Source organism: Heteronotia binoei, chromosome 6 (assembly GCF_032191835.1).
Source record: "Heteronotia binoei isolate CCM8104 ecotype False Entrance Well chromosome 6, APGP_CSIRO_Hbin_v1, whole genome shotgun sequence".
In the NCBI taxonomy this organism is placed as follows: domain Eukaryota; kingdom Metazoa; phylum Chordata; class Lepidosauria; order Squamata; family Gekkonidae; genus Heteronotia; species Heteronotia binoei.
This window is the reverse complement of record NC_083228.1, coordinates 55,336,396-55,360,344: the sequence shown is the minus strand read 5'-3', so window position 1 is coordinate 55,360,344 and position 23,949 is coordinate 55,336,396. Positions and strand designations below refer to the sequence as shown.

The 23,949-nt window shown below is 38.0% G+C and overlaps 1 protein-coding gene across 7 annotated transcripts in view; it reads right to left on the bottom strand.

Moving 5' to 3' along the window:
• ATE1 (arginyltransferase 1) overlaps positions 1-23,949 on the bottom strand; it is a 105,466-nt gene that overhangs the window by 57,444 nt on the left and 24,073 nt on the right. For 4 of the 7 annotated variants that reach the window (XM_060241504.1, XM_060241507.1, XM_060241503.1 and 1 more), the window contains 4 exons: positions 22,752-22,880; positions 9,974-10,006; positions 5,388-5,569; positions 2,348-2,447 (listed from right to left, as the gene is read on the bottom strand). In XM_060241504.1, the coding sequence (XP_060097487.1) occupies positions 2,348-2,447; positions 5,388-5,569; positions 9,974-10,006; positions 22,752-22,880 (444 nt within the window). The remainder of the gene's footprint in view (positions 1-2,347; positions 2,448-5,387; positions 5,570-9,973; positions 10,007-22,751; positions 22,881-23,949) is intronic. The other 3 variants (XM_060241508.1, XM_060241506.1, XM_060241510.1) reach the window with 2 other exon arrangements.

The following is a 23,949-nucleotide window of genomic DNA, read 5'->3' as shown; positions in this document are numbered from 1 at the left end:
ACAAAAACAATATTCTAGCACTGGGAAAAGTCCAGAAACATATAGCCATATATATATATATATATATATTTTTTTTTCTGAGATGTCTCTCTCTCTCTCTCTCTCTCTCTCTATATATATATATATAGACATCTCAGGAAAAAAAAATCAAATTCCAGCACACTACTCGATCACAAGAGCCAGCATGGTGTAGTGAGAAAGAAAGAAAGAAAGAAAGAAAGAAAGAAAGAAAGAAAGAAAGAAAGAAAGAAAGAAAGAAAGAAAGAAAGAAAGAAAGAAAGAAAGAAAGAAAGAAAGAAAGAAAGAAAGAAAGAAAGAAAGAAAGAAAGAGAGAGAGAGAGAGAGAGAGGGAGAGAGGGAGGGAGGGAGGAGGGGGAAGGCAAACAGGGAAAACGAAATACTGACAGAAAGACACAGAAAGAAAGAAAAAAGAATGGGAGAGTGGAAAATAAAGCAAACAGACAGAGAAAAGAAAGACTGACAAAAAGGAAAAATGAATGAATGAAAGGGGGGAGAGAGAAAGAAAGAGAGAGAGAGAGAGAGAGAGAGAGAGAGAGAGAGAGAGAATGGAGATGGGAGCAATTAACCTGTAAAACTGCTGACCCTCAGGAAGCCCCGTGGAGTCCTGCCGGCACGCACGTTGTTGGGAGGCCCCCACAAAGGCGCAGCTGGGCCTCCGGAGTCCCGCTGGTGTGCACGACGTCAGGAGGCCCCCGCGAAGGCGCGGTTGGACCTCTAGAACTCTGCTGGCACACGCGATGTTGGGAGGCCCCCACGAAGGAGCGGCTGGGCCTCCAGAGTCCTGAAAGCACACACAACATCAGGAGGCCCCCGCGAAGGCACGGCTGGGCCCCCAGAACTCCGCCGGCACACACAACATTGGGAGGCCCCCACAAAAGCGCGGCTGGGCCTCTGGAACTCCGCCAGCACACGCGATATTGGGAGGCCCCCATGAAGGCGCGGCTGGGCCTCTGGAGTCCAGCCAGCGCACACGATGTCAGGAGGACCATGCGCAAGCGCGGCTGGGTCCCTGGAGTCCCACTGGCACGCGCTGCATCAGGACGCTGCCCAACAAACGCTGGTCAGGCACCTCAGTCCTGCCAGACATCTGGGAAGCAATCCGGAACGCTGGCCTAGGCAGCCGGAACGCTACCTGGGCCAGCCGGAACAGCGTTCCGGTGCATTCCGGCTCAAAAAAAGTCCTGATTATAAGTATATCAACTATTGGGAAAAAAGGAACAATGAGTATATAATCAAATTCATGTCCCTTGGAATTAGCTACTGAGTTAAAAGTAACAACTAGGGATGAAGTATTTATTTTCGGTTTTCAGTTTCTTACCAAACATTTAGTACCTTGAAGGCTTTTTTTAGTTTCAGGGAATTCAAATATAGGAAACTGCATTTAATTCTAACAATATATTCCAAAAGCTGTACCAGCACACATCCAAAACATTTGTGGGAAGATGGAAAAACCAGATTACCACTAAAAATCCATTTTGTCAGGACAATATTCTGTTTTGCTCAGCAACTCATAGCACATTCTAAACCACCACTGCAATTTAAATTGAACTCACCAATGACTAAATTGGAAGAAAGAGTTCCTGGCCAAGAAAAGATAAAACTTTACAAAATGATTAAGAAACATTAAAATTAAAGGCCAGATCAGAGGATGCAAAATTGGGATCTGAGGCAAGGTGACAGATTCTAAGTTAAAGGCATGGGTGTAGCAATCATCAGCCAATGTACTAGAGAATTTTAGTCTCTTCTATGTGTAAAAAAATATGAATTCTATTTCTACTGTTTATTTTTAAATTGCATTTGGAGTATCTGCAAGAAGTATCTGCAAGTCTCCTCACCATTCACTGTAATTACACAATGTATCACAATTAAAAATATGGCAAATTTACCAACCCTTAATAAAATGGCCAGGATCCAAGGAATTATTTTAGGCAGGTCCAAAAACTTGTGCATGCCCAAGGAAGTTTCCTTTTTTTTCCTTAGAGCAGAAGATCCTTATGCAATATCACAAAGTACTTCTTAAAGCTCCTTCAAAAAAAGTTTTGCTGTATCACATGGGAAGCAGCCGTTGAAGAGAATACAGTCAAGAATAAAGCATCCCTTGGGCATGCACAACTAGCTGCACAGGTCTTTGGATCTTGGCCAGGAAGTCTTAAGTAGATAGAGCTGTAAAATGCTTCATCTCTTGGAACCAAACTCAACAGCATCCAATACCATTTTAGCCATAGTGGAGAGGAAATCAACTGGAATATATAAGTCTGTCATAACCACATAAAACACTCAAGACAGCTTGAATTCAGACTTACTAATAAAGGAATTTGAGACTTACCTTATATCTCATTTTTGGACAAGAATGAATATAAAATCCCATGTAGTAATAGCTTAGGTCAGCAGCTTGTTCATGAAGTTGCCTAGTAAAAACAATTTCCCTGTAAAAGAAGCAATCATTCTGAATGGATAAAAAGATAATATTGGATAGATGTGGTCACAGATGCAAGTAACTCTTACAAAAACGTAGAACAAGAATTGAATGACCTGAGTTTTGGCTTATGATAAAGGAATGATTACATTTAAGTAATGAATGAGGATAATAAATGCAGAGACTACTCCATATAAAACTCAACAAAACCACAAACTCTTTAAGTAAGAGAGCCAATTTTGCATTTTGTCCTGCCAAGAAGCTAATTTGAAATTCAAATTGCAAGTCATTAGAGACATCCTTTTAACAGGTTTCTTGTTAATATTCATGCACTGATGTACTATAGAAACTGGGTCTAAGTCATTGAATCCAGCTAGGCTAAAATAGTACATGCAACTTGAGAGAATTTAAAACCAAAACGTTTTGAAGGAAAGGTTCTAGTGAGTTTGAGCAATTTACACACAAATAACTATCTATAGCTCCAAATACTGTTTTCCATATGTAGTGAGTGGTTGTGTTCTGTGCTCATCCTATTTGAAATAAAATTGTTGTATTTTTTTTCCTTTTGTTATACTGTCCTGAAGCAGTGATATTCTAGCTGTCCCCATTACATTTCTTATTTGAAGACATTTGCCTTTCTCCAGCCTGGACATAAAATTGAGATCAATGGGCAAGTGATATAAAGGAAAAGGTAGTCCTCTGCAAACACCAGTCGTTTCCGAATCCGGGGTAACGTCGCATCATGATGTTTTCACAGTAGACTTTTTACAGGGAGATTTGCCATTGCCTTCCCCAGTCATCTACACTTTACCCCCAGCAAGCTGGGTACTCATTCTACTGACCTCGGAAAGATGGAAGGATGGGTCAACTTGAGCTGGCTACCTGAACCCAGCTTCCTCTAGGATCAAACTCAGGTCATGAGGAGAGCTTGGACTGCAGTACTGCAGCATACCACTCTGCGCCATTTAAAAAAAACCCTGTTCTAGCTAGCAGTCTTACTTTCCATCTCTATTCTTCAGTCTTTATTTGTTTAATTGTCTCAACCAGTATTTGGTAATGCTGAAATATACATGTTGTAGTAAACTAAAAATTGTGTTACTTGTCTGCAAGTTTTTTCCCATCAGCCACTGGCTGCTGCTATGCTGTCATGGAACTTTTATGAACATTCTAGCTGATGATGAACAGTCAGCAGTTAACCTGCGCAACTAAAGATAAGATGATGGGAAAGGGTGCGGTACAGAGGCTGAGGTAGAGGACAGCTGAGGAAGACCTAACAAAACTCTAAGCAATGGAAGTTTGAAAGCTGAATGCTAGAAAGGCAGAGTACTCTAAGAAGTACTGTGTGTGAAATTCAGCACAGTACTGAAGAATGATGAATTTCACACACCACTTCAAAATAATCAGCTACTCTTGAGTGGTTTGTATATTGTGCATCATCTCATTCCAGTCCCAGAGTAGTCTATCTGCACCAGAGATCTTAATGGAAAATCCATTCTGTATTTTCTTTGCAACTCTTCTTGCGCTGTAGTGTATTTCAATGGAGCCCATGCAAGTCAATTGGCATCCCCGGCTCCCAATATTTCTAATGGGCCTTCGAGCCTCTCCCATTGTTTCCAGTAGACAATCTTGTCATTCCTTTTAGTACTCCCCTTTCTGGGATTCTGATGACTGCACTGTTCCAGAGTTGTTGCCTGGGGCTTCCTTTCTGCTCTCCTCCAATACACCATGCTTTCTTCTGGATTTTCTGCTCGGATTGCTTCACAGTCACTGGGTCCCCCTTTTTCCTGTGCATCTCTAACACCCATCCTACCCCCTCTGCTTTCTGCAGTTCTGCTGCCTGGGGTTTGCTTTCTGCTCTGCTCCCATATACCCCACTTTCTCCCCATTCCATGCCCAACATCTCTCCAAAAAGCACCTTCCTGGGGGGCTCTTGCTTGGAGGTCCGTAACTCAGATCACCCAAATCCAACCTGCACATAGCTTGTTGGGCAATAAGGTACATCCACAGGAGGCTCTCTGCAAGGTGGATGCCTCTAGCTCAGCCAGGCTCTCTTTTGTACTCTTCCGAACCAGCATGTGAGCTTTCATTGAAAAGCACTGTCCGGGGGCACCATGTTTGAGTGTCTGTAACACAGGCCTCCAAAATCCAGTTTCCACTAAATTTGGTGGGCATGTAGAGGAGAGTCAACTGGAGATCTCCGGTGATTTTGGAGTTTCTAGGCCTTTGTGGGGGAGGTTATTTAAACAAATTTGGATTTGGTTTGTGAACCATGTCAGGAATCAAGCCGGTTCAGTTTGTGAACCGAACTGTGATTTCCCGGTCAGTGCCTATCCCTAGAGCATAATATTCTTTAAAATATTTAACAACACTAGTGCCATCAAATGCATGCAAGCTTTTTTCAACTGTATGCCTAAAATTGGTAACAGCTTGCATAGTATCAAGTTCCTTTGCTACTTCCTAAGAGTTCATAGCATACTTTTAGTAACTCCACATTGAGAGTTCTTGTTTATGGCCTCTTATGCATGGTTTGACAAGCTTACTTCATATATATATCTGGCCAATGAACATATACTGAGACTACATAAAGCTTACAGTTTATTTTTTAAAATTAAAAGTACTATTATCAAGTAATATAATATTAAAAATAACTGTTTTGTACCCTACTGATACAACAGTACATTCTACCTGTAGGTAGTCAGATGTTTTTTAGTATAAGGGAGCAGATTCTCCCATCAATAATCTGAAAGGGAACAGCTTAGGAAAAAAATGTGACTGTTTTGATCATGCATTTTATTTCTCATATGCCAGAGTCACATCTTCCAGAGCTGATTAAACATTTAAAGTAAACATTTACTTGGTCTTCAAAAATAAAGCTAAAGCACCCTTCATAATTTATGTTTTTAAATAATTTCTACTTAAAGGCTACTATGTATTCAAGAAGTTTGCTTACCGTAAAGCAGAGTAGACTCCTAAAGACAGAGAGGAATAATCGGGATCATAGTAGAGATACACAGAGGAGACACACTTTGGAAGGATGTCAATGACACCCACAGCAACTATCTTTCCATCCACCAAATATTGCTGGTGAAAAGAACCATAGCCACAATCAGGGCCATTGGGTGGATTTTCTGCCTAGAGATTACAAATTAGAATATATTTATTAAACTTTTATCATTCACTTATCAGCATTTTCAACTGTTAACAGAAAAAGACAAAAAAGAACAAAAACTCTTAAAAATTAAAAAAAATCAACTGTAATAGCACTCTCCCTTCCCATCATGTCTCAGCTGACTTATGGCAACCCCATGGGGGTTTCCAGGCAAGATGTGTTTAGAGGTGGTTTGCCATTGCCTGCCTCCGCATTACAACCCTGGTATTCCTTGGCTGTCTCCTTTCCAAATGCTGGCCAGGGCTGATCCTGCTTGGCTTCTGAGATGCTATGACTGTGGTCACATGTGCTAAATAGTGCAGTTTCAATCCAATTTCAATGCAATTTCAAAATGAATTTTGCCAGTTCACACAGTAAAATCCAATTGGAAATTGCATTGAAAGTGGATTGAAACTGCATTATTTAGCATGTGATCACAGGTCAAGAGACCAGGCTAGCCTGAGCTATCCAGGTCAAGGCCCAGTAGCACTTTGAAGAGCAACACATTTTTCCACAAGTATAAGCTTTTGTGAGTCAACGCTCACTGTCAGACATTTGACTCATGAAAGCTTATACCCTAGAAAAAAATGTTGGCCTTCAAAGTGCTAATGAATTCAAATTTTGTTCCACTACTACACACTAACACAGCTACCTAAATCAAACTACCAAAATTCAGAAAGGGAAATATACAGATTCTGTTCAGGCATAACAAAAAAACATGGCTTATTTTAATTATGGTTAGATTTTGAAACCAAGATTCATTCCAAAGGTGATCAAGCCTCCTAGAAGATCACATATATCCCACTGACAAAATACATACAGGTGAATTAAGTTCAATGCACTTTGCTAAACAGAAAAAGCAGGTGCCATGCTAAGTCAAGTAAATCAGATATAAAAAGGAGGGAGTTGCAAGCAACATATTTCCAAAGACAACCAGCAGGGAGTCTTGAGTAGAGGTATATGTGGAAACGCAATTTTGTTTGCTTTCCCTCCATCCAGGCCTCCATCCAGTGTTTCTGTAGAATAAGTGTTAACTAGGTGTTTTGTACTTTGTTGCAGAGCTCAGATAATCAAGGTAAGCAGGACTTCACTGAAGTTGCTTTCTTCCTAAAAGGGACATATGGAAAGAGCATACTGAGTCACTGCGTGCTTTCACCCAGTGGTGACTGTTTTCAAGTGGATGGTGACTGTTTGCAAGTGGATTTTGCTATTTTTACATAGTAAAAATCCAGTTGCAAAGCATGTTATTTAGTGTGTGTGAAAACACCCACGGTGTCTTTAAGAGAGGACAAAGCATAGTGGAGAGTCACAGGCAGACTCAGCTGAGATGGGGAGATGTCTTCTGCTACTTGAAAAGCGAATAAAGCAAAGAACAGTTGTGATGCTGTAGGTGGGGCAGGTGTAGTGTCAGTGGGGAAGAACTAGAAATAAGTCACAATACAGAATACAGAACCATAGTACTTTTTTCCAGTTCTCTATCCAATTTCCCAATCCTTTCCCCATTTTCTGTATTTTTCTCTCCTCAGATTTCACATCTTCTGTTACAGATTTTAAAGAAAAAGTCTCGTAGAAGTCCAGGATTTATAGGGAAAATAACTGCTATGTCAGTGGACAGGGAACTGGGGTGAAAGGGATGGAGAGATTAAGAAATTAAAGGGCCGATCATGTGAAGGGTAGAAGTGGATTGGATGGGATATTCATAGTAACAGAAAACTGCAGACATGTATCCTCATTTAATGGGACAAGAGTCATTAAATAAATTTATTACACATGCAAACAGAACAGAATGATGTGCACTTCTCCGAATACAAGTACACAGGTCACATTAACAGTGAAATTGTGCGATGCTTCCCTAAAGGGCATTGATTCCTATAAAAACCAAGTCCTTTCTCCAGGTAGAGGAATAAGCTTTCTTTACATTTACAAACTACACTGCTATATCCAAGAACATTTGTGTTCTTTTAAAAGAATCTAGGACTAAAACTGAAGAATTAAATGTAATCAGTTTAATGCTACTTGCTAAAGGGACTTGCCTTTAGCAGATTCTTTAAAATTCCAAAAAAAAACCCAGAACATAGTCATGTAAGGTTCAATTTTACTTTGAAATTATTTGTGGTAGAACAGGGAAAGAGGCGAAACACTCTTGTGACTAGCACGTGGAGTTTGTTTTAACACAAAGAATTTCAAAAATCCTTTTGGCCTTGGATATGTAACTTTTTTTATTTGGCTTCATCTAATTGAAAACATGTGCAAGTAGTGCCACACATAATTCAAGATTCAAAATATCATTTTAAAAATCTCAGGGAAAAAAACCCTGGCATAAACCTTACAGAAAAATGTACATGAGCATCCATGTAGTGATATAATGCAAAGAGTATAATGGGAATCTGCTGCTCAGTTTGACGAGATGATAAAATTTATTTCCCTATTAAGTCTAATGATCCTGATTAGCCTTCAGCTTGCTGGAATGTAAAAGGGGTGAGGGGAGATTCAACAGAAAAGCAACAAGAAGTTTCCACACATGGCTTCATTCAAATGGCAACATATCAAATGACTGGTGCAATTACTTTAACCTGACAATTTCATTACATTCATGTGGTAGTTAACTATTTAAGACCTACAACAAAGAAAGTCCTCTTAGCCATTAGAAATGAAGTAATATGAAACTCTGGCCTTAAAAATTATGCACTGGCACCAGCATTTATGTTTTTTAAAAGCATAGAACAAAGTTGAAAATTGTAGGCTTCTTTGATTAATGCTTCTATTTTTAAAAGGGAGAGAGCTCCCCCTCCTCAAATAAAATGTTACTTTCTACATAGGAGAGAAAATGTTCTGTTTAGGTAAGTTTAAACTGATCTTTTGCAAAGCAAAGCAGCTCATAGCACAGCAAACATTTATACACTGAATAAACACTTTGTAATGGTAAGATTCACCATATACTTGCAGACTAGCTGTGCCACCTGAGCACCTTTAAACATCTGCCTTAGGACTAAAGCCTCCAATACACCAAGGCAGGAGACATCATCTCTAAATAAACGTTCCCTTGCCATGCCCACGTGTACAATTTAAGTTGCTGGGAGAGAATGAATGAATGAATATAACATGTGAATGAATGAATATAACATGGGCCTGCTTTTCCACTGATAACACCTAACTTCATGAGGGCTCCATGCATTTCCGCTATGCTCTGCCTTACGAACTGCTTCCACTGTAGGGTATCATAAAAAGCAGTCTTTACTCTATATTCTGGACCAGTGCCAGTAAAGACTCGCTGCAAAAATCAGACACCAGCATATTGATCCAATATTAATGGGCTTCAAATTCTCATGTTATGCTTAATTCAGAATACCAGACTTACTATAAATCTAATCATGAAGCTAAATGCCACATTAAAAAGGAAGGCCAGTAGGGAGAGCAGAATGGAATGTATTTCAGAAATCACTTGCACAACACAGCTTCAAAAGGCAGCAATTCCACAGAAGTAGAATGTAGTCAATAGATTTTTTTTAATGCTAAAATAAACTTGGTAGTTTTTAAGGTACCACAAAACTATGATTTGTTGTTTTTCTTCAATATGCAATTCCAACTGAATGCATTCTAAATGCAATGGGAGGTAAGCTCAGTAAACAGAGAATCTAATTAATCAGATGGGAAAGGGCAGAATATAAATCAACCAAATAATAAAATAATAAATAAATAAATCTTACCAAGACAGCACTGGTCAGGTATGGAGAAAAATAAGCTAATTCAGTGAGCCTTGATTTATCTGATAATCTGGTCGTCAAGGTAGTCAGTGTATAACAAATCACACATAAACAGTATTATTCAACACTGAAGTTGGGCTAACATATCCTACAGCTATAATGCTGGAGTCAACAGCTGAAAACCATCTCAGTAATTATGCAGTACATCTACCAATATGAACCCCCATTCAGAAGCAGTTCAGTTAAGTACATTTAAGTTCCTCCTGCCTATCATAATTGCTGAATAGCAAATCTTACAGGCAGATGTACTGCATACTGACTAATATTGGCAACTACTTTGTAAGATCTGACTCTGCTAACTCTCAACTTGTATTCACAAATTATTGAACTGGAACCTTGTATTCATTTCTTGCTTGTAATTGCTGGGCCTAAACTGCTTTGGGTGTGCTCTTCAGTGTGTGAGGAACTAAGGAAGGACTGCATTAGTTATCCTTCAGAATGTATAAATATAATTAAGTTTGTATGACGACATTTTAATGACTGTCTCAAAGAATTCAACAAATTCCAACAAAAATCAAACAGGTGCTGACTGAAACTGAACATCTAATTCTTTCCAATGTTATTACTACAGACTTCAGTTATACAAAAACAATGTGAACATTTAGTATTTCAGTGGTTTCATACCTCAAGTGGAGAATCACAGAGGAATCTTGTGAACTATATTCGGAATGTTTGTTGAAAGTCCAGGCCCCAAAAGATGGGTGTTTAGAATGAAATGAAATACACACACAAAAGAGAGAACATGTATAAATTAGATTTTTCTTCCATTCATTAATACCAAAAACAGTATATAATTTACAAGAATGTAACATATTAATGCTTAATTACTAATGATTGGAATTAATATGTGGTTTAAATTTAGAAATCATACAGAGGTTGATTCTCCTCTGCCCTCCCCCACCAATCCCTAAAAGGGTAACAATTTTTATACGAATAATATGAAACATCAACTTTCATAAATTTCCCCTCTTAGAAATGTATTTTGGTACATTATGAAAAAGGCTGCATATTTGATCTATAAGCAAGCCCGCTTTTGTATTGCTTACTGGGCCTAACAAATTCATTACCAGGCACTCACAGAGATGCTGTCACAAGGCTACAATATGGTCTGTAATAACTTTAGAGAACAATATTTTTAGCAATTCAAAACTGAAGAACAGCCTACAGTAAAACAGTTGTCAAAAATGAACAAACAAAAACAACCCTTGTATGAGACCAGAATATAGATACCATCCACTAGATGGGACCTGGGGATCCCCCAAAATTGCATCTTATCTCCAGACAACTGAGATCAGTTTCCTTAGAGAAAATGGATGTTTTTCTCTAAGGAAAATGGGGAGTGGATGCTATTGCATTGTACCCTACTGAGGTCCCTGTCCTCTCCAGGCTCCCTCCCCAAATCTCCAGAAGTTCTCCAACATGAATCTGGCAACACTACCCCTATCCCCTGACGGTGGCCAAGGGGGACGCAGCAACCCTAGCCTAGAACAAACTCACATCATGCATGCATACTTTTGTGCTACAACCCCTTCCTATCCTTCCTGTCCTATGGTGCCATGTTATGTCTCTACTAGTCTAAGCACAATTAACATGTAAGCCAGACATTGAAGTCAATTTCTAACCTTTGTACAAAGACAAACATTTACTGCCTCAAAACAAATGGCTAAGTCTCTGGCTTAAAAGTGAACTGTGGTTACACCAGTGCAGACAAAACACAAGACTATATTTAACGCTAACCAAGAAAGGTAGGAGTATCAAAATCTGTATGGGAGGAGAGGACAACACTTCCAATTACCATGGTGAGGGATGGCAACTGGGTTTAGTGACATCAAAATCAAACCTTTTGTTGTTTTAAATAGGCATGCCCCTACGCGTTAAAAAAATTCCTTGATCAACACCAAAGTGTCCAAGTCTTTACTAGTTTACAGCACAACCCTAAGCAGAGTTATAACCTTCCAAGCTCACAGACTTTGAATCATAAAATCATAGAATTGGAAGGGACCTCTAGGATCATCTAGTCTAACCCCCTGCACAATGCAGGAAACTCACAAACACCTCCCCTCTAAATTCACAGGATCTTCATTGCTGTCAGATGGCCATCTAGCCTCTGTTTAAAAACCTCCAAGGAAGGAAAGCCCACCACCTCTCGAGGAAGCCTGTTCCACTGAGGATTTGCTCTAATGGTCAGGAAGTTCTTCCGGATGTTGAGTGGGAAACTCTTTAGATTTAATTTCAACCCATTGGTTCTGGTCCTACCTTCCAGGGTCACAGAAAATAATTCCACACCATCCTCTATATGACAGCCCTTCAAGTACTTGAAGATGGTGATCATATCACCTCTCAGCCGTCTCACCTCCAGGCTAAACACCCCCATCTCCTTCAGCCTTTCCTCATAGGACTTGGTCTCCAGACCCCTCACCATCTTCGTTGCCCTCCTCTGGACTCGTTCTAGTTTGTCTATATCCTTCTTAAAATGTGGTGCCCAAAACTGAACACAATACTCCAGGTGAGGTCAAACCAGAGCAGAGTAAAGCGATACCATCGCATCACGTGATCTGGACACTATACTTCTGTTGATACAGCCCAAAATTGCATTTGCCTTTTTAGCCACCACATCACACTGTTGACTCATGTTCAGTGTATGATCCACTAGATCCTTTTCGCACATACTACTGCTAAGACAAGTCTCCCCCATCCTATAACCATGCATTGGATTTTTTCTACCTAAATGCAGAACTTTACATTTATCCCTGTTAAAATTTATTGATTTTAGCCCAGTTTTCCAGCCTGTCAAGGTCATCCTGTATCCTGTTTCTGTCTTCTTCTGTGTTTGCAACCCCTCCCAATTTAGTATCATCTGCAAATTTAATAAGCATTCCCTCTATTCCTTCATCCAAATCATTGATAAAGATGTTGAACAAAACAGGTCCCAGGACAGATCCTTGAGGCACTCCACTTGTCACTCCTCTCCAAGAGGATGAGGAACCATTCACAAGCACTTTTTGGGTGCAATCTTTCAATCAGTTACAGATCCACCCAACGGTAATAGAATCCAAACCACATTTTACCAACTTGTCAACAAGGACAGTATGGGAAACCATACTATTTGTGTTTAGAAGGGTTTAGGATTACACTATTAATGGCCTAAATAAACCAAATGAAACATGTAAACAAAGAGGAATTTTTTTTTAAATTGTGTGTGGAAAGGGTTTGTTTAGTTTCCAGAGATGGCTTGTTGTACAGTTTCAACCAATATGTTAGACTCTATGTTTCTTCAGCGCAATACAGGCATTATTTGCTTTATTCAAGGCGTCTTGCTGAGAGGCAGAATTGAAAATCTGAGGCAGCTCAAAAAAATCCATAAAATATAATCATTATCACTATTGGATTGTTGATAGTTTTATCATCATTTCATGCTAAAATCACAACAAAATCTCAAAACAGAGCCAAAACCACAAATACCAGTAATATTATATCCAAATAGCGTACATTTTCTAGCCTACAGAGAAAGGTGACATTTATATTGCAATACTTTCAGAAAGTCAGTCATATGCAACTCAGTTCCATCAAAGGAAAGCAATACAGTAAAGTGTATTTTAAACTTCAACAAATGAAGAATACAAAAAAAAAATTCTTAAAGCGATGCAATTTTATTTTTGGTTTTGCTCCTACTTCAGTGTATGTGTATCTGAAAGCAAGATCTAATTAACCTACAAATGGATGGTAAATATTTAGACAAGCCTTTTGACAATCAAAAAGCAGGCTTCCATAAGCCCTAGCCGTTGCCAAAGACAAGAGAACAGTGTGATGTCTATAGTTAGCCCTTACAGAGTTATTCACAGCCAAGGTGTTCAAGAGTCTGAGTAAACGACAGCTTTACAACCAAAGCATGGGAAAATTGTGCATTCCATTATTTTAATTATATGCTTAAAATCTGAAAGGATCAATGCAGTTTCCAAAGATCCACTTAAATTTAAGAAGAGTGAAATGGGAGTTTGCACACTACCTGCACTGCTTTGCTTTTATACAGACCTGGTAATTCTTTAAAACTATAGTTAAAACAGAACAAAAACCTGCAACCAAAAGAAATTTTGACATCTGACAGACTCAATTTTGGCTTCTTGTTAAGCAATTAATGTCAACACCAACTGGCTTTAATACAATGTTGTGCAACATTTTACAATAAAGCATTTTAAAGCATTTCAAATTAAGTTTGAACAGATTTCACCACTTCTAACTTTCATATACTAAGCTTTTGCTTAGAAAACAAAGACAATTAACATATTTTCTCTCTCTGATCAGCTTTGACTGATGGGGAGGTACAAGCTTTTCAGCTTAACAAGGAACTTGAAATTTGTGCCATCACTCAGCAGCATCTCTACAATACTGTACTCATTTGTTCTGTTGGGTCATTTGTTCCATTGCGGCTGCACAAAGCATTCCACAGAACACCCAAGTTAATAGAAAGAGAAGCCTGGAAAGAAGCTGAAGCTGATTTTATATACTTATCATGATGTCCAAAGTGACAGTTCTTCGTATAATATCAAAGTATAGCTGTTTTAAATTCCAAATACCAAATCAATCTTCATGTTTGACTAGCAATGTGCATAACTGCTAAAGGTGACAACTATCACAAGCACACATTTCTCCAGACTTAACAATGCAATCCTAAGCAGAAGAACACCCTTCTAAGCCTTCAATGGTGTGAGAAAGGTATAATTCTGCTTAGGATCACACTGTTTCCCCAAATTTCAAAATTATGCCAGCAGCACATTTAAACACAGTTGCCAATAGACCAAGTAAACTAATCTTCCTGAGGCAGTAAGACCTACATTGGTTCAGGCTTCTGACAGTATTTTGCTTGGTCCAGTAAAACTTCTGCTAAATAATGCAGGCAATGATGGAGATTTATAAAATTATGCATGGACAATACAAGAACTCATGAGACAATACAAGAACTCATGGGCACTCAATGAAATTAATGAGCAGTAGGTTAGAACAGATGAAAGGAAATATTTATTCACATGAAGAGAATGTGGAATTCACTGCCACAAGAAGTGGTGGTGGCTACAACCAGAGAAAGGGAACTGGATAAACATATGGAGCAGAGATCCATCAGTGGCTATTAGCCACAAAGCACAGCTGGAACACTATGTCTGGGACAGTGATGCTATGTATTCTTGGTGCTTGGGGGAGGGGGGAAACGGGGACAGTGGGAGGGTTTCTGGAATTCTGGCCCTGTTGGACCTCCTGATGGCACCTGGGTTTTGGCCACTGTGTGACACAGAACACTGGACTGGATGGGCCATTGGCCTGATCCAACATCTTTTCTTATGTACCAATATACCATTTTACATATTTGAGCTCAACATGAATAATTAAACAAGCTCAGAAACTGTACTTTTTAATATAATATTGTATATTGCATATCTACAACAGTGCATTAAGAAAGTAAGTTCCAGGTTAGAAATATTAGCAACTAAACAATTGCTACCAAGTAAGAATCCCAGCATGTTAATATCTGCTGCCAGAAACTGAACAAAAGACAACTTATTCCTTTTTTGTTCTATAGTTTCAAGTATCAACATCCTACAAATCCTATTCAACGTGGATTAAAAGGTTAACTCTGCTCAATTCCCACACATACACAAACATGCACTCTCTCTCAATACCTTTGTCAATGGGATTTTAGGAGTGCGTTTATGATGTTTCCAAGTGTGTTTACAATGGTAAACACAGACTTGGAACCCTGCAGGATGGTAACACAAGACTGGCAAAGAAAAGGCAGAAGGCAGGGGAAGGTTTAAGTAACCCCCAATAGTTCTCTGCTAAAAATTTGCCCTTCCTGAATTGTGTTTGCCTAAAACAACAGTTCTGGTTTAAATCCATGCATTTGCATTCAACATGTCATTTGGTAACTAGCTCCTTGCTACTGGCTTCTTGCTATACTAAAACACCCAATAGGAGACACAGGTGAGTTTTACCCAGAAAATTAATTCACTTTGATTATTATTCCTGAAACCCAATTCCAGCTCATTATGGTGGCATAACTTGATGCTGGATTACCAAATTTTTCTTCTACACGATTTGGAGAACATGTGACCTCTTGCAAAGATTGTATTTTCTTGTTATTTGTGCTTATTTCTTCATAATCTGAAGACACAAGCAGCACAACAGATAGACTATATGTTGTATAAGGAATCAATGCTACATAACCTCTATTTATAGAGGTTTACCTATTTATATGTGGCCAAAAAGCAGGTTGGGTAAGGAGCCTCAGATTTCATACCCCTTTATCCACTCCATGCAACTGCTTTCTCGAAGCAAAGAACTTTCTGTGCAACTGTCTGATCTTCCAGAACCTCAGATAACACAAATACAAAAGGTGAGGGAAAAAGCAAAGATTTAGAGGTGATGTGTGCTACCTAAAGACTAGAGCAGCTTCTACCTTCCTTAGTAAAAATCCCCACTGTTTCCCTTTCTCCCAAATTATCCCACCACATTTTGAAAATAAAAAAATTCAGGAAGACACGGTGCTTTATTCAGATTGAGGCATAGTTAATAAATTGTTGCTAATATTTATTCTGATGCTTTTCTCTGGTGCCCTTAAAATTGATTCACAATCCAACTCATAACCCAGTCTAAAAACACAAGGATACAAACAATCATCGGCAAAAATCTATAGTCAAACATAAGAATCTTGGGCGCTAGAATAAAAACCCATAACAATTATAAGAACAGCCATAGATTGTTTACTACATAAAAATCACTAATTAGAAGTATCAAATTGAAAGCAATATCCATACATATGCACACACATGCATTATAACTAAACATTTTGATATCTACAAACCTGCCCCTCATACATTTCTGCTGTTGTGATGCCCTCAGATTTTTTTATTTTTAAAAAAGCTCCCCCCTCCCCCACTTCTTTAAACAGATTTGGCTACCTGGTGACCATATCACACACACAGTGAGCAATCTCTGTGCAGGGACACTCTCCACACATTCACCAATAGAAAAACTGGTTATTGATAGGAAAGGAGGAAAGGAAGACAGAGTGGCCTGAATTTTCATGAGAGTTTAAGAAATGCTGCTCTGATTCAGTTTGCCTGTCTCTCACATATACTCTCAGGCACTTGGAAAAACTACAAAGATTTTCCTATTGAGTTCAATATAGTGTGTTGCACAGCTCAGCTATTCCATTGCTCATGCAGGAGCTCTATGCCCACCTCAAAGCTTCCACTCACACACCTGGATTGCCTAATAGAGTGCAAGTAAATAAATAAATGATTTTAAGCTGTGGATTTCTTCCAGACATTCAGAACAACTTAGAAGAGAGCTGAAGTGGAAAAAGAGAGTTCTTCCATAGATCAGAATATTACTTTAAAAAAAAACACCTAATTTCTGCACTTTTACTTTACATTTGTTTTATACTTAACATTCAACTGTCATTTTGGGGTAGGTAATAAAGATGGGAAAAGACTATTTACAACCAGTTCAGTCACATTACTGCAGCTTTTTAGACAGTGAATATTTTGTAGGTCTTTAAATAAACTTTCTTCCAAAACAAATATTTGACTAAGCCTAAGGTAAGGAGGGTGTCCAGTTTTTCAGTGGAAACTGAGCAACACACTATTTTTTCCTATAAACTTGTCATTATAAAATATGCCCAAGTAGTGGAGTAGAATGTTTGCCTCAGTAAGACTAAATAGCAATAACATTGTTAACTATGACTATTTGTGAGAACCACTGTCAGACTTATGATCATGTATGGAAATGTTTTCTAACTGGTGTAATTGCCACTTGGTGTGTTTTGGTTACACAGCAGATGTAAACTGTTTCTTCAGAAGACACAGAATACCATAAAGGGACTTGACCAAAAGTTAGTTTATCAAAAAGAACATTATGGAAAGTACATACAGCAGCCTCAAATATTCTTATCGATGGAAGCAACAGCAGGCAGGAAAAAATATTAAGTTAAAGTATTTTCATTGGATATAAAGTTCCAACAAACTGCATTAATAAAAGGCAGTAGCTACCTATATCATTCCTGGCCAAATTCAAAGCAGCCATAAACAGAAAGAAGGTAAGTCAGGAGACAATGCTATATCTTGTTAATTATTTATTACTGAATTGCCAAATAATATCAAAGCCAAATTTAGTTTTCCTGGTTTTTTCTTCCATATTATATCATTGCAATTGTTTGTGTTACCTGACACAGATTGGCTTTTAAATTTTTATTGTTTTGATTATTCATGTGAGCTACTTCAGAAGTGGCTTGTAAATTTCACTAAATAAAAATAAAATATTTTTAAAAATAGAAGGCAGTAGCATAAATTTAGTTCAGTTTTGAAACTTTAAGAGAAACATTATAGAATTATAAGTATATTCCACATATAAATACTTAGTAAGGTTGATGTCATTTCTGAAAGAAGTGGGGATCCAAAAATAGTTTAGAGGCTGTACCAAATTACTGTTCTTAGTGGAATAGACAAGCATTCAGACCCTGAGAACTCTTTAGACAAAAGACAAAATAAAGATTACTCATAATCAGTTAGAAATTTTAGACAGAATAAGGCAATGAGCTTTTAAACTGCATATCAAGCAAGCCATTGTGATAAACATTAATTGCAGGACTTAATAATTCAGGGTTTCCATGCAGCCACACATTTGAACCCAAGACACAAGACATGACAAACATTTATTCTGAAAGAATTTGGAGGAGGCTAGCATGAAGCTGCTGAAATGGATACACAGGAAAACCCTGAACATATGTTTATGATTCCATTGCACTACAACAGAAATGTAATTTACATGCAACAACATCATGGGTTATATAAGCTGCCCTCCAAACTAATACTGCAACCTTTTCTGCTTATTAACATTTGTAAGCTAATGATATGTTGAGCCAGATGAGCTATATAAATGTTTGTGGTGGACCAATCTACATGTCCTACTATGCACTGGTGTTCAGAAACAGCAAAAGCACCAAATACTGTTATCCTAGCATCCAGTGGACAGTAATCCATCACAGGAAATCCCACTCCATCCGGTGCTAAAGCAAGAACTAGCAGCCTAAACTGTCAAACATTTCATCACTGTCACAAGAGCGTTAGTAAGGGAAGTGCAGAATATAAAACTTCATATCTAGTGAGCTTTCAGTTAAGCTTTAAATTCTAACTCCAAGATCAATGAAGAGAAGGCTAAAAAAGAGAGGGAGAGACCTGATAAATATATACAGCAGTTAAAGTGAGTGTATAAAAGAACAAGGGAGGTATTTGGGGATACTTGACAGAAGGGCTACAACTTTGATCTTAGAACATGCTCCCACTTCTCACATGCCACCTATTAATGAAGTGCTCACAGAGTTTTTATACCCTTTTCCATAAAAGTTTCAAGAATCCTGACAATCATCAGGTAATATTTCTGAGGGTACAGCTTATCCCTCAAATGACTATATTTACAAAACAATTCTACAGATTCACGTTCCTAGAAGGGTGCACCTAAGTGCACTTAGGATGGCACTGTGGGACACTTCAAACAGTCTTGGCCTAGGATACCTTGGATTCAGGACTGCAAAACCTACAATGCTTAAAAGAAGTCTCTTCAAAATCTATGTTCTTTAACAGTTTCAACAGAACCCATGTACTGTCACAGTTAGAGCATCAGAACTTTTGAAAAATAGTATATGAATACATCTTCAGATTTTTTATTTGAAAACACAGCAAATACACAAAAACATATATCATTCATTTTAAAAAGTTTTCTATTTTCAGTTCAAGTATTTTATTTATTTATTTAATTTTATTTATATCCCGCCCTCCCTGCCGAAGCAGGCTCAGGGTGGCTTACAACAAGTACTTTGACTGATTGCTTAATTGGGAGGTTTAATACAAATTACACATTGAAAAGAAAAAACGTTGAAAGCTTTTTAAAAATTAGCCCTGTTATTCCTGTATAATAGGCCCTTCCTTAATAGTTAAACGAAAGTTTAAAAAAAAAAATAACTGCACTCATTTGTGAATTTTGGAAAGAAACCAGGTATATTCTCGAAGAAAGTGAAAGGGATTGGGATCTTTCAGTTCAGAAACCAAAAGACAGCTTAGCCATTATACTACCTTCTATTAAAATTTCTTACTTTAATACCTAAGACACCACACTGTAAATTATGTGGAGCAAACATTCATCAGAATCCAAAATGGAGCAACACAAATGCACTGTGTACATCCTGGAATCCAGGAATACTTATTTCAATTACTCAAGTTATCTGACAAAATATTTGACACACAGCACAATGAAATAAATTCACATTCCCACTGATAATAATATTGCTTTTTTAAAAAGGGCAGCAAGACATCATTTATTAAATTTACACTTACACTGCTTTGCCGAAAAGCAGTTTTCTCTGGATCTGAATAATTTAACTCTTTATGTGTAAAACACATAAACTTTCTCTCCCTAAGGCACAAGAAAATGTGTATTACATTAACTGTATGGTAATACGAATGCCAAATACAGAAAAGTGGCAAACATTCAACCCTTGGAACAATCTGCTGACTTCAATTTTCTTTTGAAAGAAACAATTTTTTAAATATAAACTGTAAATTATAAAATATAAATGCTTCATAATTGTATTGGCACTCAATATTAAGGTGATTATTTAGATAAATTAAGACCTGAAATGTGAGAAAAAGGCAGATGAACTTTCACCTATTTAACAGAAATAGATTTCCATCAACTTTTTTTTAGAGGAACCTAGGGACTTCCTCTGACATTTTCAATATATGGGAACCAGTCACTAACTTTAAGTAGGTAAGTTTTGGACTTCCATGTTACACCCAGAGTAAGAAAAAGAGATTCAAGTAAAACCTAAACTGTGAGAAATTGACTGCAGTGCATTAGTTTGTTCTGAAGTTGTTATTCCATTCTGTAAACCTACATAGAATAGAATAGGAATTTGGAAACTCCAGTTGGTGCAGAACACAGCAGCTCAGCTATTTTTGGGAGCTAGATGGAGATGCATATTATTGCCATCTTTCAGGCTCTTCACCGGCTGACTATCAGTTACTAAGCTCAATTTAAGGTATTAGTTATCATATACAAAGCCCTCCATGGCTTGGAGCCTCATATCTGTGGAGATCAGTTTGGTGTAGTGGTTAAGTGCATGGACGCTTATCTGGGAGAACCGGATTTAATTTCCCACTCATCCACTTGCAGCTGCTGGAATGGCTTTGGGTCACTGAAAAGGCAGCTTCTGGAATGGCTTTGGGTCATTGTTATGGGGGAAGAAGATAAAAGCAGCTTGTAAGCTGCTCTAAGACTCCGAGATTCAGAGTGAAGGGTGAGATATAAATCCAATATCATGGTCTTCTTTGTTTATCAGAGCAGAGTCTTCTGCAAATGGGCAAAAAACACCAACTGCCTGTACATGTGCCTTCTCCATTGTGGCCCCCATCTCATGAATGACCTCTCTGAGGTCAGGAAGGCTCCCACTCTCCTGGCTTTCCACAAACTGTGCAAAACTAAATTATGCAAGAGGACTTTTCTACGAAGGCAATACACTGCACTAAATGATTTACAAAGTTACTTGGAAAATTTATTAATGACTGTAGTCTATACTACTTTGTATAGCTCACTGAAACTAGGATCCCGCTATGGAATATAACATGATTTAATGTATCATGTTAATACTAAAGATTTGCTTCAGTTCTGGTTTTTAGACTTTTGGTTGTTTCTAGAACCTTAATCCTATTGCACTGTTTGCTAAATGTCACATTCATTGATGGCATTGACTCATCATGTGTAATCTGCCTTGAGTCCAAGTGAAAAAGGCAGACTATAAATAGCATAAATTTAAAAATATAAGGCAGCTCAATGTGTGTTCAATTTACATATTTGTTTAAAAATAGTTACATGAGATGTGACACACAGCCATAATCCCATGAGAGGAAACAATGTATATGAAACTTTAACAATGCTTTTTGTGCCATATTTCCTAGATACAACTACCAGGAAATATATAAGAAGGTATCTTGTAGCCTACTGGAATAGCCAAGATCAATCATTCGAATATGCATTTAAGCACTAATGAAATAAATTTGATGAAAATATTTGAAACATGATTAATTTAAGGTTGTCGCCTAAATCTTGACAGCTGAGAGCTTGTACGATTTATTTTCAGGTTTGCCACTACATGTGAATCTCCAAACTTTGCTTTCCACTTGTTCTGAAAGCCATGGTTAGGGTGCAAATCTGGTTTGGATGTAACAGTGAATCAAGTAGCAATTTATAAATTCATTCTGTGAGAAGAGAAAAGCTTCTTCAGAACATTATTCTTTTAGTGCCAAACCACAGCACAGCACCACATATGAACTAAATCATATGCCAACACTTCTGATTCTTTAACAATGGTTAAGAGACTGGAAGTCTCCTAGTCTCATGCTTATGAGCTCCAAAACCCCCATTCTGCTCATATGCTCCATGCCCTCAATCCATTTCTTCCCATCATTCATTCAAGTTCTCCATCCTTTCCATTTTGCCGTTTATTATTATGTAATATGGACTGAGTTTAACCGTTGCCAAACTAGCTTTACATCAGTTTGAAGCCCGCTTCAAGCCTGACTTACAAATTCAGGTTTAAAGGCTCACCACACATTACATTAATTCCATTCAGACACGAGGCTAACCATTATAAGGGCTGACAGTGGAAAGGAGACAGAAATTAAACAAGGAAGAAGGAATTGAGGAAGGGAATAGATATAATATATAAATCAAGGTGCAAGGATGAAGAAAGAGAAGGCTGGATACTCCTAATATATTGTGCACATTTAAGAGACCATATTTAAAATGAATAATGTCCCTGCATTGGGCTGAAGTACACTTATCTTACAGCAAAGTCTGTTGAGGACAGTGGGACTTAACTTCCAAAAAAACGATTTGGGGAAATCATCATCAATATTATTCCAACTAACTTGGCTGGCGAATAACATATTAAAGCCTGTAAGATGAATGCTGCCAGTCAAAGCAAGTCAAAATTTCCACTTTCCCCCAACTTCTTCCCAGGGCACTTTAGTGTCAATTTCAGCATTTCATACACTTTACTACATGATTTGCCAGTACTTGATTTTTTAGCAGCAATATTTTCTAAGATCACTGTGATTAGATATGTAAAGGCTTAGGGGAAAGTGTTAAGTGTCCCCCCTTTCCTCAGATTTCACAACTCTAACTATAATCACAACAATTTAATTCAGTCTGGTATCTTGCATGTAAGCCTATGCGAGGAATAATTATTTTCTCCACGGTAACATATTAACCAGTTGTCCTGCTGTAACAACAAAGAGCTAAATCATAACTAATACCACCAACAACATGGACAAAAAGTATATGCGGTGAACTGTACCTGGTCCTTGTCACATTCAGGAGGAGTATCCTTGTGTATGGCCATCTGATACTTGGCAAATAAAGTGGCCGACTGGGTAAAAGATGATCTGAATTGTGGGTCTTCAAAAGAGATTCGTACTAACCTAACCTTCAGAGCAACGAAAACACAAGTATTTATTTGAATTCTAATATGTTCAAATGCTCCTGAAGGTAAGGCTAGTGTATTATCTCCTCAAATCCATTTCAAAGCCTTGGCCAAGGAGACACACAAGGAAACCCAACAACCGCAGTAGATTAGAATTTGAAGCAATAACAAGCTTTTAGTGCTAGGCTGGTTCTCTATTCGAATCATATTTTTACATTCCAGTATAGCTGAAGCTGTCATGCTTAGCCACAGATTCTGTCAATTTCGTAACTTAACTTCTTCATACAAAATATGAAGAGGAAGTATAAATAAACTAATAACAATCTGACTCATGATCCAGGATATGCCAGTGGTTTTTGACTGAAGACCGTCAGGGCTCCTCAATGAGAAGGTCAGTAATGGCATAAAAGCTTCCTCTAAGTTGAGCTTTCCCATTACTTCCAATGTCTGCCCTTCAAGGTGGAGCCATAGGAGTGTGTTGGGTATATGCTAATGTACACTGTCAGTTCGTGCAGAGGAACAATGAGGACCAGCTCTTGCTCATGTGAACTTACTATACACTGTAAACATGCCCTAGATTTCTCTACAACATAAGGGATTGCTCCATGAAAAAAGGGCTTGATATCCTTACATCAGTAGAGCCACGTAATATGAATGTGAGGATTGGGGTCTTGATTAGAATACAAATATTCCTACAAAATTTAGAAGCCGGCAAGATTTTCCAGGACCATAATAGGAGAACCATGCTCCTTAGCCTGTAAAAAAACCCAGCTTCCAGTTACAGAACTCAGGCTTTTTAAGGACTACCCATAAAGTATGACACAGTTTGAAAATGACTGCCCCACACATTTCTACTAATCTGTGACTACAGCACAGCACTTTACCTATCACACAATTTAATTTAAACCAATAATTACTTTTTCACCAACTATCACATTCACAATGCCTACAGCAGACAGCTTGTGAAGAATGCTTTGATCCAACTGATGCTTATTAAAAAATATTAACACATTCCAAAACCACTATTCTTCTATAAAGTGACCACTTGCAATTTTTATTTTTTGAAAAGATC